Below are 19,525 nucleotides of genomic sequence, written 5' to 3'. Positions count from 1 at the left end.
ATGAGGACCAATATTTAGAGGGTAGTTAGAGATTATGTTGCATTAGTAAAGTGGCAGATGTAGGTTCTTCCATCATGAACAGATCAAAGGCAACTACAACAGATTGCCAAAGTGGATGGGGGAAAGACTGCAAGGCCCTACACAAAGAACTACAAGCAACTAAGGAATGCTGAGAGTGGGAGAAATAGTCTTCTTCAGGGAGGAGCCCACTATTTGGTTTTCCAATATCAAACTGTCATCATCAAAACCACATACACCAGTTACATTATATAGACAGAGGTCGTATTTAGGAATATATATTTTAATATATAGGTAACAACAATTATTGAAAAAAGTGGCCGTGAATTTGAAAGAGAGCAAGGAGGAGGGGCTTTCTGGGCAGGTTTGGAGGAAGAAAAGGGAAGGGAGAAATGATGTAATTATAACATAATCTCAAAAATACAGTTAAAAAATACAATGGTGATCCAATTAAACAGCACATGGATAGGAAATGATTGAACAGCCACATGTTCTTATGCAATATGTGTGTCTGTCCAGGTGGATTGAAAGGGGAATTTCATTTTCTGCCTGTCACAAAAGCAGCCCTAATAGAGTTATAAGGAATCACAGTCTTTGTGTTAAAGCCAACGCAAGTCACAGTGTAATCATACTTATCTTCATTAACCTCTATTTCAGGTTTTGAGCCAAAATGCAGGTGAACCTAGTTACAAAATTTCCTTTTATGATCACCACCCTCTTGTATCCCCGTGGAAAGTTCTGAAATATGCATGAAATGTAATTAGCAGAGATCCATTTTTTTTCCAGCATATTTTACAGCAATGGCTCAAAGTGGCAGCATGGAATGTATTCATAAGAAAATGATTCAGTTAAATGTGACTCCACTTGGTATGCAGCACGAGTGTTGTTTGTCTCCCCACCACTCTAATGGCACTGAAGCCTTTGCTTATGGGATCGCTACCTGAATCGCTACCTGAATCTCAATGAAGCTTAGCTCCTCTGGAACCTGATGCCACACAGATCCTGGCCTTTCTTAGAGGACAGAAAAGTCCTCCAGTCAGGCAAGCTGGTAGTGGGGTCAGTTGTGAGCCCAATCGAAGGAACAGGCACCATTGGAGTTTAGCCTCCTGCCATCATCATCTCAAGCCCCGTGGAAACAACACAGTAGAAAGAAGTGATGCAGAAAGCGAATCTCCAGCTTGTGGCCAATTAAACAATAACTCCAACCCCGTCTTCCTTTCAAGGCTGGGGAAGCTTCTGCACTGGCTCAGGAACGAACGTGGGGAAGTACTTTGTTAGTAATGAGCATTGGGTCATGTTACCACTACAAACGCTCTGTTTTCTGGGGAGGTAAAAATCCCGGACAAAACAATTCAGTGTGAATTCCATCTGCACAGAAACATTCCCCCGCAAATATTTTACTGAACTTCACGAAGGCAACTGGTTAATTTGGCTCTCTGGTGGCTGCTGAGAGCTGGCCGCATTTGTTTCCCAGAGAACATTCTGTTAATTGAGACTTGCAAAGGGCAAATGCCATGTTGTGTGTAGATCTTTAAGATCCTGTGTTGTCTAGCTATGAGGTGAGCCACATTCCAGGAGGAATTCAGCCTGCAGGACACAGAAAAGAACTGGAATCTTCCACATGGGAGTTGTGCTATAGAGACAAAAGAATATGCCCATGTACCAGACGTTGCAGGAAGCATCTGTGCAGAGTCAAGTGTATCTCTATTTGTTGCCATGTCTAACATCACAAAAAACTAAGAAATAACTCCAAAGAACATAGGCCTGTGTGTTGCATCAACAGCCTTTCTTAGATACTAAGCTAATGAAAAACACTTTCACATAACATCATAGAAATGCATTCGAGAAAAGTACAGAAAAACCTTATCCCCACAGTCCTTTACTAGTTACTACTTTAGAGTAGTTGGACAAAGCAAATAACATGTTTTTGACCATGTATCAGGTGTAAGAAATGAAACAAAGACTAGTAAGCTGTCATCCTTAATTGCCAATCCCTAGCAGCTCAGGGAGACTGTTCTCTAGGGCAGGCCTAGATTGTACTCTCAGACGCACTGTTAGGTAGATACTCATCACAGAATGGAAAATGGAAGAAGAGAGAGATGAAAAAGTGTGCAATGGTACCTTGAGTAGGAGTTGGGGGATCTTTCAGCAGTGCCTTGCAAGCTAGCATGGGAATCTAAGAAAAAGACTAGCCAGAAGATACATCAGAAGCACTAGTGAAGCTTGGTATGCATGGTGGATTTATGGGGTCAGATTTAGTTTGGGAGTTCTTATGGGAGCCTAGGTAGGCTACAGAGCTTGAAGCCAGAGTATGGATGCTGTTCACAGATATTTCTGTTTGGTCTCAGAAAATAAAGCACAGACTCGAGGCCAAAATATTTTTCATATAGTGATCTCAATTCCTGGGAGCCTGAAATCTTCAGGGAGTATGTGATGCCAAGAGTATTTTTCATGTCAGTTCTTTCACAGCTCTGCAGTAGAGCTTTCTAGTGGTACACAATGGATGATGACATCATTGCCCTGGCATTTAAGGGAATGTGTGCTCTCGTATTTTGTTTTAATAGTTAACACTTTAAATGTGCAATGCAATAAATGTATGCATATATAAATGTAAATATTTCTTTATTATTTATATTTATGTATATATTTTATTGAATATAAATGAAAGCCATTGTGATCCCACAATGATTTACACAACTGTAAAGAGATCTCAAGATCAAAAGTTTTGATAACTGGTGAGGTAGAAAGGTAGGGTTTGTTATGCTGGGTGCATTACTGACCTCACTTTCCAAAATGTGTGCCTGAGAGGATTCAGGAATCAAAACGCAGCACTGTGCCTTTCCAGGATTGTCTTGGTAGTGGCTGATGGCTGATCTCTTCAAAGCAATCCCCTGCCTCTAATTCTGTTTACTAGAAAAGTTCTCCCAGTTCCATAACTCTCTCCATGACTGCCACTGCTTTGAGGAATCTAGTTTTCTTAGTAACTTCCTAGAATTCTTTAGTTTCTTGTTTGAAACATGTGCCAGGTGATGGATGTTAAAAAGTCCAAAATGTAACCCATTGGCCCCTACTCTCTATCTCCTTTCGTGCCACCTTGAAGATTTTTGTTTTGTCTAAATTTGACAATACCTTCTCTTCTGTTGTCATTTTAGCATTTTACCCACATTTCAATGTTATTTCCTCCCAGCTGGGCTTCAGAGGGGACCTCACCTTGGCCTTATTTAAAAGTAGCTTGGTACATTTCTGAGAATTTATTTCCATGCCTTTTCCCCCTCCAATTCCTATCTAAGAGAAGGTGCTAAGCCGAACAAACTCTATTAGAAGCAACTGCACACCCTTGTAGCTAGAGTTTTCTTGCCTGGCCCATGGTCAGGACAAATCTCTCTCACTCGCCAGTCCCACAGCCACTCATCCAACCAAGTAAACACACAGAGACTTATATTACTTATAAACTGTATGGCCGTGGCAGGCTTCTTGCTAACTGTTCTTATATCTTAAATTAACCCATTTCTATTAATCTAAAAGTTGCCATGTGGCTCGTGGCTTACCGGTATCTTAACATCTTCTCATGGTGGTAGCTGGCAGCTTCTCTCTGCTTCAGCCTTCCACTTCCCAGCATTCTCTTCTTTACTTGTCCCGCCTATACTTCCTGCCTGGCTACTGGCCAATCAGCATTTTATTTATACAGAGCGATATCCACAGCACACTCTCACAGCCAGCCAGAAAGCAAGAGTGACCTGATGAGGAAGACCATGGAAAGATCTTAACTCAGGATGCTGAAGACAGTTCTCATAGTGTTTGCACAGATGTCAGAATGGTGGGAAATTTTAAAAATATGCATTTCTACATGTGTTATGAAGTAGAATAGGCAAAATTTCTGCTTCATGATTCTGATCCTCATCTTAATAATGCATGTTCACGTGGTTTTACAAAACACAATGTCAATTGTCTTTTACCTTTAGTATACTTGTAGTCAAGTTAGATAGGTGTCACTGAATTTTGACATAAATAATATTTATATTTTTATTAGAATAACTAACTTGTATAAGACATCACCTTCAACTACTACATGCTAATTAGAAGAAATTCGAAAAATGCAGTGAAACTCAACAAGAAGGAGCTGAGGTTTCATCAACAAGTTTTATGATTATTTTGTGCAGAGACTATTTCACACAAATATGGTTGTGTGACACACTTTTTCAATTCAGTAATATATTGGAATATATTTCCTTATACCTAAACCTAGAACTACTTCCTCATTTCTTTCTCTCTCTCCGTGTGTGTGTGTGTGTGTGTGTGTGTGTGCATGTGTGTGAATGTGTGTGTGTGTGTGTGTGTGTGTGTGTGTGTGTGTGTGATTCAAGGCCAGAGGTTGACACCTGGTGTGTTCTTCCACTGCTCTCCATTATTTATCTACCTATCTATCTGTCTATCTATCTATCTATCTATCTATCTATCTATCTATCTATCTATCTATCTAATGTGTGTGTGTGTGTTTGTGTGTGAATGTATTTATTGAGGTGGAGTCTCTCAGTGAACCTAGAGTACATTAATTTGACTAGTTTTGACAGCCAGCCTGATCTGGGGGTCTTTAGACCTGGGACTAAAGACAGGTCACCATGCACACCTATCATTTACACAGATGCTGAATTATGGTCCTCATGATTTCACACTGAGCACTTTTAGCTGATAAGTCATCTCCTCATCATCTACCCAATAATATTTTTAGGAGGCAGAGTGGTATCTCTTAGTATCTGATTTTACAGATCCATTTTCTTTAATGATTATTTTGGTTTTATGATGTTTTTGCATATAAATATGTTCATACTCATGATTTTATTGCTTAGGGGAAATTCTTGGAAATTGATTTCTAGGTTAAAGTATGTCCATATTTGATAACTAGATACACAGCCTGCCTCTCAAATTTTAGCATTATCTACCTTCCAAATGCACATGTATTAATCACATCTCTGGTCTCTTCAAGGGATTTGTTTGACAGTAGCCATCTATCTGGCTTCCTTCAGCATCCCCAGCATCCATGTCTGGGTCCCTGTAAATGATCATAGGTCATGGGCTGTGCAAATTTGCAGACTGTGACTTGTGACTCTATCCAGAGTGGTGCTGTTTTTGAGTCTCACACTTTCACAGGAACTCAATCCCAAGTATTCATTAAATACTGAGCCACAGGCCCTGCCTTCTTTTTTGTACATCTTTTATTTGGGGGTGGGGTGGGTGGATGAGGATTGAGTTACTTGATAATTTCAGCAGTTTAAGTGTTAATTCTCTCAGTAATTGTAAAATTAGAGGTAAAAGGCAAGGTAGAATTGACAGAAAGCTTTATCTTTGCTTTACAAGACATGCCACATTTTCAGAACTTGTGTTCATGGCAAAATCAGAAATATTCCTTTTTGAACAGAACTGGAAAGAAAAACAAATGACAATATTCTCCTTGTTGCCTTATTGTTAGGCTCCAAAGGACACATTTTGTGTTAACACCAGTTTTTGTCATTGGTAATCAAAACTGTAATTGATTATAAATCAGTCCTGAGACCATATGCTCTAATCACATAATAAATGCATATGGTCTACCCCAGTCTTACGGGTTGCATTAGTGCGCACATATAAAAAGTACCCTCTCACCTCCCTTTATCTATCTACTTAGATTTTTTCCTCTGGAAGCAAGTGTTTTTCTGGATTTGATGAGCACCTTCCAGGGTTATTTTATTCATTTTTATAATGTAAGTGTTGCTGCTATTGCAGTATATAAAATTTAATTATAAGTTTCTCAAAGCTTGCTTATAAATGCAAACAGTGGGGTGTCCCTGGTCGTGACTGGGAGGGCACGGTGGACTGCTCCACTTTTTATTAATTCAAACAGAAGAGCACTTCTTTGGGACAGCCAAAGGATTGCCTATTTTGTTTTGTTTTTAATTAAATGTTTGCAGAAGGTTTTTTTACTAGTAACTTCCCACCAAGTCCACCCAGGAGACACAAAGGAGTTCTTCATGGGGTCCTGCACTGATGCTCCTCCAGAGGAGACCCACATGGTCCACCTTTCCTGAGAGGCAGTAACACTTTGCAATTTTAGGTCCAAATGCAACTCACTTTGCCATGGAATTCTGGTTCTATGAGGGGGGTGATGGCTCCTTTGAGATTCCCAAACTAGACAGGGAAATGCAAGGGCATGAACATATCTCTGGGTCAGGGCCGGGATTCATGTATTATTTTATTATTATACGAGTGAGCACACACATTTATGTATGTATGTATATATGTATGTATGTATGTATGTATGTATGTATGTATTTGTATTATGTATGTGTGTATTATTGTATATATTTTGTTATTTTAAATTATTTTACATATATATTATTTAATAATTATAAGGGTTACCTGTGGTAGCAAACACCTTTAAATCCAGTACTTGGGAGGCAGAGGCAGTCAGATCTCTGTGAATTCGAGGCCAGCCTGGTCTACAGAACTAGTTTCAGGACAGCCAGGAATGTTACACAGAGGAACCCTGTCTCAAAAAAACAAAACAACAACAAAACAACAACAAAACAAACAAACCAAAACCGAGGTGTTTAAGAACATACATTATCTTAAGTGCTTTTGTCGTAAACGGTGATGTGGAGCTGTTTGGGGTGTTCTGAAACCCTGTATACCGTCCACAGGCAGACTCAAGAGTGGATCTTTCCCCATCACACTGTGTAAACTGTGTGTGCCTCCTTGCTACTCTTTGGAGGGTTTTTGCATTGCTATCTCTGTTGCCTGAAATTCTTGTCTCCCAGTTATCTGGATAACTCATTCCTTCATGTCAGTTAGGTCTTGCCTCAGTTTGGAGCCCATCCAAAGTGCTCCCTTTGCTTCAGTCTCAGTACATTTCTGTGCAATTCTTATGATTACTTAGCATCATTTTAATGCATTTTCTTTACTTCCTTTTTCTTTTTTCTCCCCGTTTCTTTATTTACTTTCTATATCTTCACATTTTCCTCTTTCTTTTCTCACAAAAGGTAATACAGAGCCTTCCATTGACATAAGTCTTCTATATGCACATTATGGGTGATCAATAAATCCAAGAAATTAATATGAAAGAATAGCTACAAATTAACATAGGAAGAGGCAACATTTGATGAACAAAATTTATAGATGGATAATGGTTGTCTAAAAATATTTGAATCCAGTGTATATGTTAATTCATAGTATGTTAGCATTCTGCTCATCTCTCTGCTTACTGAGATCACTCCTAGTGATTTAATGGAAAATGAGAATAAAGGAAGAAACCTGCTTCATCTTATGGGGCCATAAATAGCACTGACTAAAGAAATAAAATTATAAGCAGCAATTAAATAAAATGTCTCCATCCCCTGGTAGTCAATGGCATCTGCTGCTATCACTTTTGATTCCTGCTGTTACTTAAACCCCTACTTGGGATGCATATGAAGGATGACTCACTTTGCCTGCTATTTGTGGAATTGCAAGAAGACAATTAGGTGACATGGATATAGCTTCTGATTTCTTGAAATTGTCTGATTAGCTGTGACAGCCTTAGATGAGAGAGGCAGAAAGATCCCATATATTCCTAGACACTTAATAGCTCAGGTACATAAAATAGATTGTGTTCTTGTCAGAGCAGGCCTGCATGTGAGACCCATTTGCTCTGGAATGTGGGGCCACTTCTGTTCTGCAGATGGAGGGCAAGTCAACACGGGTTGAGGCTTACTCTGATAAAAGACAACCAGACTTGAACTGCATACTTAAAGAAATTTGCTGTAGTCAAAATGAAGCACACCAGTGTGTTGCCAGTATTTATTCTGGGCTTTATTACTGACAAAAATAAGAAGCTAAAAATAAAGCCCCCAGTGTCCTGCAGTTAAATTACTTTCCTAATCTGCCAATCTACATTAAGTGTATTCTTCTCTTATTAAACATGAAATCTTTTCATGTGCATTGTTTTTCTAATTCTCCAATGTTGCCCTAGAAGTGTAGACTCCAGTTAAAGAAGGTTGTGTACTTGTGACACGGTAGGTTTCAATGCACTGCTTTCTTGCCTTCAGCATAGGAAGGCAGATTGCCATACAATGGAATCAGACTGGCTCTCTGCTGTTGTCACAGCTGATTCAGATTTTATACAATAGCCCTAAAGGAGCAGAGAAGAGTGATAAAAGCTGATGCCTAGTATGCTGGAGCTCAACCCGATGGCAGGGGAGGGAGGGTACAATGCAGAAGGTGAGCATTGCTTATTCCAGAACAAATGTCTACATGGGTGAAGGAGTAGAGGAGTGAGTCTGTTAACACGGCTTTTACATGTCAACTTCTGCTGTGGGATGGTCTGTATGTACTCTGATTGGTCAATAAATAAAACACTGATTGGCCAGTGGCCAGGCAAGAAGTATAGGCGGGACTAACAGAGAGGAGAATTGAGAGAACAGGAAGGACAGGGGGGGTCACTGCCAGCCAACGCCATGACAAACAGCATGTGAAGATGCCAGTAAGCCACGAGCCACGTGGTAAGGTATAGATTTATAGAAATGGATTAATTTAAGCTGTAAGAACAGTTAGCAAGAAGCCTGCCACGGCCATACAGTTTGTAACCAATATAAGTCTCTGTGTCTACTTGGTTGGGTCTGAGCGGCTGTGGGACTGGCAGGTGACAGAGATTTGTCCTGACTGTGGGCAAGGCAGGAAAACTCTAGCTACAAACTTCCATGCATATTTCCGCTGGGGAATATTCACCTTTTAGTACTGGACAGCAGAGCATATAATACCTGCTTAATTAGAATAGAGAAATAAAAAAAAATCCTTCACAAGCTTTAGTCTTTTTTTAAAAGACCATTTTCACACTTTTTTTCTTTTATGCTTTGAGAAAATTGCATTTGTTTAAAGAGTATGGAGTCTAAATTTCATAGAATTTATGTAATATTGTCTTCTGGACATTATGTGGCTACTTCATGACAGAACTTAAAACAGCTGGGTTTACCTGCCCAAGACTTGCATAAGACTTGGCCTGTCATAATTCACCATGGGTGGGAGAGAAGCTTATGAAACCCTACCTCCTCCCTGGAGTTTTAGTTAATAGTTACTCGGTGATATAGCAACTGGTAAGTTGCCATCATTATTCAGTTAAAAAAAATCCCCCTTCTATGCTTATACAGACAACTCTAATTAAATATTGTGCATATCACACACAGACACACATGCACAACTCTCTCCTACACACACACACACACACACACACACACACACACACACATTCACACACACACACACAGACAAAGACTTGCAAGAAACGACAGGAGGCAGACTTGCTTGAAGAAGGAGTATGTTAGGTGTGGAAAGGAGCTAAGAGAGAATAAGAGAGTAAAAGAGTGACTATGATCAAAACACTTGAAAGAATAAAACAAATAATAATTATGTAAGATAACAGTAACAGCCATGACATATTTGAAATTTAGTACATTGAAATCTAGTTTCTAAAATTATACTCATTCATTGTTGTGGTAGCAGAAAGTTATATACTATTTTTTCTTAAATTGATTTGAATTTGAAAGATGAATGGGCCACGATAATAGGCCAGACAAATGAACCTCAGAAGAGTGACATGGCTAACTTTTATAGCTTATTTGTAGCAATACCATATGCTATAGTTAGTGATGTACAAATCTTAGCTTCTTTAAGCCTTTTTAACAAGGTTTGGGCTAGTTGTTGTAATTATCTCTGCACAACAGATGGGTAAAGTGATGCTTACAGAGGTTAATTAATATACTTGACCCTCATGCCCAACTTCAGACAATTAACTGGTGAAACAGTCAGACTCCAGCACAGTTGCTGGAGAATCTGGGTGTTCAAACAAAATCAAGTGGAAACAGTCATCTACTTGGGATGATAATGTATCAGGTCACAGTATTTCAAAGACATAGGCCATTCAGCTTTGAAGTTTCCCCCTAGCTTAATAATAATCTTTTATGTCATTTAAGGAATCATTTAATCACAGTTTTAACTTCAGAGAAGAGAACAAAGATTAACAGAGATCCAATTCAGATTCTGTTCTGTTTCTCCGAGACATCAATTTTACCCACAGTTTGTCACTTCTTTCAACCCCTCCTCTCTTTCCACCTTCAGAATGACTCGGTTAGCTAAGACGCTCTTAATTCATGATTCTAGTCGGCTCTGTGTGGTCTTCTTGCGGCCCTGCTTTGTTCTCCGCTCTTCTCTTAGAGATGTCCTTACCAACAACAGCCCTTGTAGCAGTCTTCTCCTTTTAAAAAACAACGACGTTTCTCTCATTTTTTTAAACTCATGAACTTTTTTCTTCAATAATTTCATACATGTATATGACTAATACACTCCAGCTACTCTTGCCCCCATCCACTTTTGTCTATATTACGCTCCTGTTATACAGTCTTCTGCTTATGTGTTCCTTATTACATTCATGTCATTTTTGGTTTGTTTTGTGACTCAATCATAAGCAGAATTGTCTGTGTTACCACAGATTTGGAACTTTCCACTGGATCACACAGTTGGGGACACACTGAAGACAATGACTCCCTCTTTTTCAGAATTTCTTAGTTGCCAGGAGTTTATCAAGGAGAGATTGTGCCCCATGTAACCTCTTCCTTAATCCACAATTGACTATTGATAGCTCCGTTCTTGTGAACATCCTGTCCAGGCAATCACAGCTGCTGTGAGATCATTATTTCAATAACTGTGTCCTAGTTGTATGTTAACTCACCACGAGCTAGAGTCATTGAGAGGAGGAAACTGACATGCCTCCATAAGATCATGCTATGGGTAAGCCTGTGTGGCATTTTCTTAACTAGTAATTGATGTAAGAGGCTGTGGTGGTTTTAATAAGAATGGCACCCATAGGCTCATATGTTTGAATGCTCATCCCCAGTTAATGGAATTGTTTGGGGACTAATTGGATGTGCTACTTTGTTGGTGGATGTTGTCACTGGGGGAGGGGTGGTCTTGGAGCCCACATTTAAGTGTTTATTTTTTATAAGAGTTGCTTTGGGCATGGCATCTCTTCACAGCAATAGAACCACAACTAAGACAGCAGCCCAGCTCATTATGGGCAGTGCCATCCTTAGGCCGATGGTCCTGAGTGCTATAAGAAAGCAGGCTGAGGAAGCCATGAGGAAAAAGTCAGTGAGCAGCAATCCAGCCTCTGCTCCTGCCTCCAGTTTCTGCCCTGGCCTCTCTCTGTGATGTTCTTGTAAGCTGAAAAGTGAAATGAACCCTGTCTTCTCCAATTTACTTTTGGTCATAGTGTTTTTCCACGGCAATGGAAACCCTAACTGAGACATCTACTTTCTTTGTCCCTTCACATACTGTGCACTTGGCCTTCATTGAATTTCTTAATGCTTTTCAATAAGAGGTACTCTTCTGTTTTAAGCAAAATTTAAATTTCATGGGGTTCTACAATCGAGTAAAGGTAGACCACACTGTGCCACTCTCACCTTGAGTGACAAAACTAGTTACAAAACGTAGGAAACAAGAATTAACCGCCAAACTTCATTGGTAAAATCCTGGCCCCAATAATGTTTTCCAAGTTTGCAAGTGATCACTAGGATAATAAGTTCAATGGGCTGCCATGTCCAGTTTTTTTTTCTTCTTTCTTTTTCTCTTTTTGTGCTGACACTAGAACTCAGTTCCTCATGCTTGTTTGGCAAGCTCTTGTGAGCCATCTCTCTTGATGCTACTTGGAAATTTTAATACATAGAGCTAGAGTTTTTGAAAGTAGGGATTAATCACTCAAGTTCTCCTGTCACAGGCTGGATGTACAGCAAGTGCCTGTAGAATGCATGCATGTGTTAATGATCACTACCAGTGTTAGCCTTCTTAACATTCATTAGGTTCCCTCAACACATACAATATGAAATATAAACTTTTCTCAATAAGTTTACATTTATAGAATAACAATGTGTAAATAGTAGAGAAATACTTTGATTTTTCAAAATCAAGATATTACCCTAGATAAATTGCTATCTACATATTCATGTGCTTATCATTTTTCTTTCATTAACTAGATCTCTACAGTCTCACTGGTAGAGTGGTTTGAACAAAACATGCCTTACAGGTGTTGTATACCTAGAGTGGAAAGAAGTGGTTGACTTGCCTCTGTCGAACCCATGTTTTCTCATTCTTATCACACGTAGTCTTGCTCCTCCCGGTGCTTGTTCTGTTGCTTTCCTCTTGAAGTATATATGTGGATTTATATTTAACATACACTCTTTGTTTTTAGTGATACATGAATAATTATAACACACACACACACACACACACACACACACACACACACACACACACACACCCTACTCTGAGCAAAGAGAAAGGAAAGGACTGATGGCATAAAAAAGTAACAGTTCCAGTAACTTGTTGAACCTAACTACTTCCCACAGTATCTTGAAGTGTTGAAGTGCTTCTTTTTTTTTTTTTTTATTGCTACATGGAAGTAGACCACAAATAAAAAGTTCCATCTTGTTTAGTAAATAGCGTCACAGTACCAGAACTATGAGATTTGTCTTTCTTAAATAAACGTGAAAGATTTGTGTTTATTGGCAGTGAGGTATTAAGTCAAGATGGCCTCTAGACAGTCAGCTGAATGGTGGGTAAAGGAAGCAGATTACTGTCTTCTGTGATAAAGAAGATCATGACTTCATTACTTCAGCTCTGGCCTACAAATTGAAATGTTATCAGCTTAACAAACAGAAGAAAAACAGTAGAAAAAATGTCTTTAACCACTGGGGGATCTCAGCAGCGAAATTGCACAGGCAAGGTATTTTTATTGAAATGAAAGTGGTTGATCCTGAAACTATATTTAATTTCTCCACTATGTTATTTTCTCCTAGGTAATCAGCTCTGATGTGGGGTCTACTGTTTCCTTCTGGATGATAGAAACTGGGCAGAAAATCAAACAGTTTTCTGGTTGCCATGGCAATGCAGAGATCAGCACCATGGCCCTGGATGCAAATGAGTCGAGGCTTTTGACTGGCAGCACAGATGGGACTGTAAAGGTATGGCCAAAATGAGGCTTCTTCTACCCAGATATGAGGAGGTTAGAAGGATGTGTGGAGAGGCACAGCTAAAACTTTGCTCGCTTTTGCCTTTGTGGCCTCAGAAGAAGACAAGACGAGATAAGAGCTAAATAAATCAGCCAATAATGAAGCTGTCAGAATGATGGATAAATAATTTTTTTCTGAATAAATTATTTGTAAAAAGACACAGCTAGACATACTTATTTCAGAAAGCCTTTTCTAGTGCATGATTACTTTTTGAAAATAAGAGGCCTGGATAATTTTCATATGCTTCAGCTAACATCTCTAGTTTTCTTTCTTCTAAATTTATGAAATGAGGAATAATAAAGTTTTTAAATGGCAGTAATACACTTTTTTTTTGCAAAAAGTGAATACTTGAAAATAAACATATTTAGTGACTTGTATTTTTGTTATATGAAAGTACTGAGGTGGTAAGATGGGGTAATAAAACTATAATCATAATCATATTTCTTTTTCATCCTAAACAAATGGTACCTTATTTCTTTCAGTTTTCTTATTTTATAACTACCATCTATTTCTTCTGTGAGAAGGAGATAGTTTAATTTGCATCTTGAGCAAATTTTCATGTAAAACCAGATGTATCTACTAGAAATTATGCCTATCAGAGACACTTCGAGCCTTGTGTCATGAAGAGAGCCATGTAAAGAACCATGGCAGCCTTTGATTGGAGATGGCTTGTGACTCTGTGAGGAAACAGAAAGTTGTTTCTTGAATAAACCACATTATTCTCAAAGTTGTCATAACAGGGACGGAAAGATGCTAGACTACCTCCCATGGTGAATGGACCATTGGCATAGGGTGCATAATGCATCCTGTTAAAGTGCAGGGAAGTCACAGAAAGCTACCTGGACACATAGGAACACTATCCTACAGCTAGTGGCAAAAGTTCAGAGAAAGCCCGGGCTGATGACTGTCAGCACGAAAAGGAAGCCTGGATGGGTTCAGCACGGAAATCTCTGTATATCAGTAGAACATGGTTATGCAAAGCTACATCAATGAGATGTGGACTGGAGACTGGTGTAGGGAAGATCACTGTTCACAGGAGATCTGGTACAATGTCTGAAAGTCGCTGGTCACAGCAGTCCCAACAGGTGAATTGAAATAAAAGAGCGACAACTGAGACTGGAATGTTAGGCAGGTGAAAGGAATCAGCCAGTGCCTCATTACCCAATCCTAAAGTGTGAAACTGAGGCAGAAATAAAGCAAAGGATAAAGACCCATTTACCCCTCATGGAGAACAAACTGGTTATAGAATCTAGGGTAAGGCAGACCTTGTAGATACTGAAAAAATGATCCATGATAAACACTTCCTAGAATGCAGGATGGCTAGATTTTTCACTATTTCTTCATGGGAATTATATCAGTTGAGCGGATTAAGAGTCTTTTCTAGCAATACAACCTGAATGTGGAACCCAGGTGACCCTGGATTCTCTGCAGAAACCTGCACGTTTTAGAGGTGACTATGAATTAAGTTGTGTAGTGGCTGACGAGATCGCTCAACAGTTGAGAATCACTATTGCTCTTTCAGCAGACATGTGTTTAATTCCCAGTACCCACTTTGTGTAGCTGCCTAGAACTCTAGCTCCAGGGCATCCTCTTCTGGCCTCCATGGATATCTGCGCATGTGCATATACACACTCAGAGACACACATACATATAAACTCATACTAAAAATAAACCTTAAAATCTATTTAGTAGCCAATTACTGAATTTTAAGGTGTATTTATTCTTATCACCGTCACACAGCATAATCTGAAATCTGGCAACCTCTGTATTAGACATGTAAATTAAAGGTTGAGCTTCTTTGGTCATATTTTGTGAGAAAATAAAAATGAATGACAATTTGCAACCCCATTTATGATTTCAAGTTAGAAGCTGTATGATCAAAGAATTAATGTTATATTCCACTTATCATGGTTTTGAAAGATCTGAAAACTAATTAATCTTTGAAGTAATGTCTGCACAGAATATGTTTTCTTTTCCCCTTATGATACCAGTACTTCTGGGTTTTAGTCCATTTTTCTAGCCTAGAAGAGCTATTTGTTGCTAGATGATAGACCACTGTACATGCCGGTCGGCTGTTTTATAGTTCTGTCTTGGATATTAGTTTATATGAATATTCTATATAAATAATGATGTTTATTAAATTCTACAAAATGTTTACTTTAAACCAGACACTGTTACAAGCCACACACACACACACACACACACACACACACACACACACACACACACAGAGTACTACAAGGTCAAATACATATTTTACAATTGAGGACACTAAAGCTCCAAGAATTAAAGTGCCTTAGTCAAAGGTGTCATAGCTGTTAGAGTTTTGGGGCTAGTCTAGAAATAACAGACAATTCATCTCTTTTTGTGTACATGGAGAGTATTACTAAGGATGGAACAAGGACTGTGCATATTGTAAACATGTGCTTTAACTACTGAACAATGCCAGCTGCATGATCCATCTCCTGGTAGTTATATCATGTAATACAACTTAAGTCTCCTGATAGTAGGAATCTGTTTGATTCAAAATTTTAGGGTTTATAAACAATGTTGTAGTATAGCCTGAAAATAAAACATTTCACAGGAATAGTGTGTCTGTGAGAGAAGTTTTCAGATGTTGAACTTTGAAGTCAAAGAGTGTATTGATTGTAATTTTGATACACAGTGCCAACTTGACCTCTGCATAATATTTGTCAAAAATGTTTCATCTTAGGGCTTCCTTCTAATTGCTGGTGACATACTGATTCCCTCTCTAAAAGTGTATCTTTTGGCCCTGTCAATACCACAGTGCCTGAGTAGAGAGTAGAACTACTTTAAGATAGATACTCTTTAAGAATGGGCCTGGCAACCTCTGTCCCCAGGCAACTCAATCAGAAAAAGACAGGAGACCTAGCACATGAGAAGCATGCTTTAGACTGTGAATTAGATGTTTAATCCTTCAGCCATCTTTGAGGAGTATGGTTCCTAGATCACACATAATGGAAGATAAATAGGCAAGATTTCAACAGATTCCAAAATATTCAATAGAACAGTACACTGATGCTCACTAAAAAAAATTACAGACATTTTTTTCCTCCACAGAAGCAACCATGTGGTGAATTTTCCAGCAGGTACCAATTGGGAGTCCTTAACACATTCAGTTCCTAAACCATTTACACAGCAATTAGGTTAGAGTTTACAGACTGAGGGCTCAGCCTTAGTTGACTGCTCCATAATTAGAATGATAGGTGTAAGGACAGATTGTAACCTATGCCTCTAATCCATGTGTTTTAAATCCAGATTTCTATGAACCCCTCATTGTGTCACACTTACTTGCAAGAGCATCTCACAGAACTAAAAAAAAAAAAAAACCCACTTCATTATATTTATTTAAAAATATTCCAGGTGATACAGATAAATAGCCAGTTGGAAAAGTCTGAAGAAAGGCATGTGGGCAGTTTCATGGGGCTTCTGTGTCTTCCTTTTGCCAGGAAAGCTTACACTTCCCAAGTCTATCCACTGTCCACTGCTTCAGAAACTCTGTAATCCCGTTTCTTTGTTTATTTGTATTATAAATGCTTCATTGCTTGGGCATGATTAATTGCAACTCTGCTCATTGGTGAACAACTAAAATTTTAGTTTCTCTCCCACAAGTGCTGGGAGTTCCTCATTCTCAACTCTCCAAAGCCTTGATTTATCTTGTAATCAGTCCCTACTTTAAATCTACAGAGAAGTTTCCATTAATACATCGTTCTTGTTCATTCCAGATATTTAAAGGACTTCGGTATCACAGCAGTAATAGATACACCTAAATTTGAATTCTGAGAAGATTAATTATAACATAACCTACCAGAACTATATTTAGTACCAAGTAGATTTGCCTTATAGCTTTAGGGTTTAGTTCAGCTCTTCTCAACTTGTGGTTCAAGACTCCTTTGGGGGTCAAATGACCCTTTCACAGGGTCGCCTAAGACCATAGGAAAGCACAGATATTTACATTACAGTTCATAACAGTAGCAAAATTAGTTATGAAGTAGCAATGAAAAAATGATTTCACGGTTGGGGGTCACCACAACACTAGGAACTGTATTAAAGGTTCACGGCATTAGGGTGGTTGAGAACCACTGGTTTAGTTCATCATGGTGGGGGAGGCATGGCAGCAGGAACACAGAGAGCTGGTCCTGTCACATCTCCAATCAGGAAACAAAGAGAGAACGATGCTGCAATAGCTTTTGTTTCTGTAATCCAGTCTAACACCATGGTCCATGGGGTGGTATCACCACAGTAAGTTTGGGCCTTTCCACCTCAGTTAAAACTTTGGAAAAACCTTAACAGACATGCCCAGAAGTTTGTCTCTTAGGTGACTCTAAATTCCATCAGCTTAACAAATTACTCATCACAAGTCTATTCCTCATCAACTTAATACTCAAACGTAGCAATTTTTTTTTGTGCGTGTGTGTAGTGCTGGGGATTAAACATAGCATGCTGTTCATGCTAAATAAGTGCTCTACTCAGCTTCTTCCCAGCATCAAAAATCATTCCACGATAGCCCTCAGTGGCTCATGAACATCTCATAATGTAAAATGCATTCAGTTTATTTATGAGTTTCCAAAATCTTAGCAGTTCTAGCATTATTCAAAAGCCCAAACTTCGAAGTCTCTTAAGAAGTTGATGAGCAACTCAATTTTTAGTTGCAACTCAAGGTAATTCTGAGCCCTGCACACACACACACACACACACACACACACACACACACACACACACAGTATACAACAACAAAATAAATATTCCCATTCCAGAATAAAGAGATAAAGGTAGAGCAAAGAATGTTTGGCCAAAGCAAGACTACAATCCACCAATCATGTCAAACACAAAATTCGACAACTTTATCTTGTGTTCATGATGGAATCATCTGGGCCCTGGCAGCTGTGGATAGATTTTGTTTTTTAGCCTTAGCACACATCACTCTCTTTTAGTAAGTTCCACTCCATGCATACAATTTTCTTCACCAAATCTTAGTTGGTTCTAGCACCGTTAACACCCTGGGAACTATAATGCAATTTAGGTTTCGCTGTCACAGCTTCACACAATGACTTCTCAAAACCCTTTTACTGGGCATCTGACTCTACTACATATTATTGGGCTTTAGCAGCTTTCTGAAAACTTCGTGCAAGCCTAAATTATTAACTCTCAAATTTTAAGTATCTGTCAATCCAGGACCATGTGGATGTTGCTGCCAAGGTCCGCTGCCATCTTGACATGTAGTTTGGCCCTTCTACTACAACTATTGTGTCCTCTGTGTGTTTGGATAGCCAAATCTGTGAATAAGCAACTTCAGGGAGATGGTTTCTAGTAAGAAATAATTTTGGTAGTATTTTCAGTCCAGGCTCTCTTATTATGAGTGAATTTTCATTTTTAGAAGTTGCAGACCGTGATGGTTGATGCCTTATCCTCATGCCACTTTTTCTGTTTTTTTTATGAACAACGTTGTTTATCTCTTTAATGACATTAATCTCTTCAACAATTATAGTTGTTTTTATCTCAACTGCCATGTCTGCAACTTTAACCTCACTCACACCCCGTTATTCTCTGAACATTTTCACACTGCTTTGATCTACTTGGTGCTTTCTCATGCGCGAACAAGATACAGACAACGCACAGTATCCACTGCACAGCCTGAATGCGATCTTCTGCCAAACAAACTACTCCATTTTTAAAACTGAAAATAGATTTTTTTCCCACACAGTCTACTCTGACCAAGGTTTTCCCCTCTCTCGTCTCCTTCTAGATCCTCCACACCTTTCTGCCAATTCAACTCCATACCTTTTTTTCTCTCTATCTTTAGGAAATAAACAAGCAAGAAAACAAACAAACAACTAGAATAAAATAAAAAAAACAGGAAAAAACATAGAAATAGCAGGAGAAGCACATACACACATACACAAGAGAGGGAGGCCAGTCATTGCTTTTAAAACTCAGCTCCTCTAGAGTTCTCACGACATGAGGATTAGGTTTCAGATTCTTTGCCATATTATAAGATGAGTATCTTGTAGCCCAGTCCTCACTAGCAGTCCTGTTCCCCTCTAACAGCTCTTGATCTTGCCCTCTACTCTGCACATTTCTTTCAGCATTCTTCTCCTACAAACCTCCCACAACAACACAGTAAGTTCTTACCACATTCTAGAACATCAGTACCCGGCAGCTCCAGCCTTACCCACACCTTTTTCAAAAACCAGTTCCAAAGGACTATTAACCACACGGTTAGTTTCATCACAGTAAGAGACCTATTCCTTGATACTAACTTTCTGTATTAGTTACTTTTCATGTTCCTGTGACAAAATACCTACCAGAAGTGACTTTAGAAAGGGTTTATTTTGGGTCATGTTTTGGAGTACAGTTCGTCATGGTGGAGAATCCAGAAGAGGCTGGTCATACTAAAATCGCAATCAGACAGCAGAGAC

General features: G+C 38.9%; 1 protein-coding gene across 1 annotated transcript in view; it reads left to right on the top strand.

The window, feature by feature from the left end:
* The window catches only part of Wdr49 (WD repeat domain 49), a 131,155-nt gene that overhangs the window by 43,557 nt on the left and 68,073 nt on the right, over window positions 1-19,525 (top strand). The window contains exon 7 of the mRNA XM_059264735.1: window positions 12,873-13,037. Coding sequence (XP_059120718.1) covers window positions 12,873-13,037 — 165 coding nt within the window. The remainder of the gene's footprint in view (window positions 1-12,872; window positions 13,038-19,525) is intronic.

Source organism: Peromyscus eremicus, chromosome 6, assembly GCF_949786415.1.
Source record: "Peromyscus eremicus chromosome 6, PerEre_H2_v1, whole genome shotgun sequence".
NCBI classification, from domain to species: domain Eukaryota; kingdom Metazoa; phylum Chordata; class Mammalia; order Rodentia; family Cricetidae; genus Peromyscus; species Peromyscus eremicus.
Note: the sequence above shows the minus strand (reverse complement) of the source record. Positions and strands in the feature narration are given on the sequence as shown.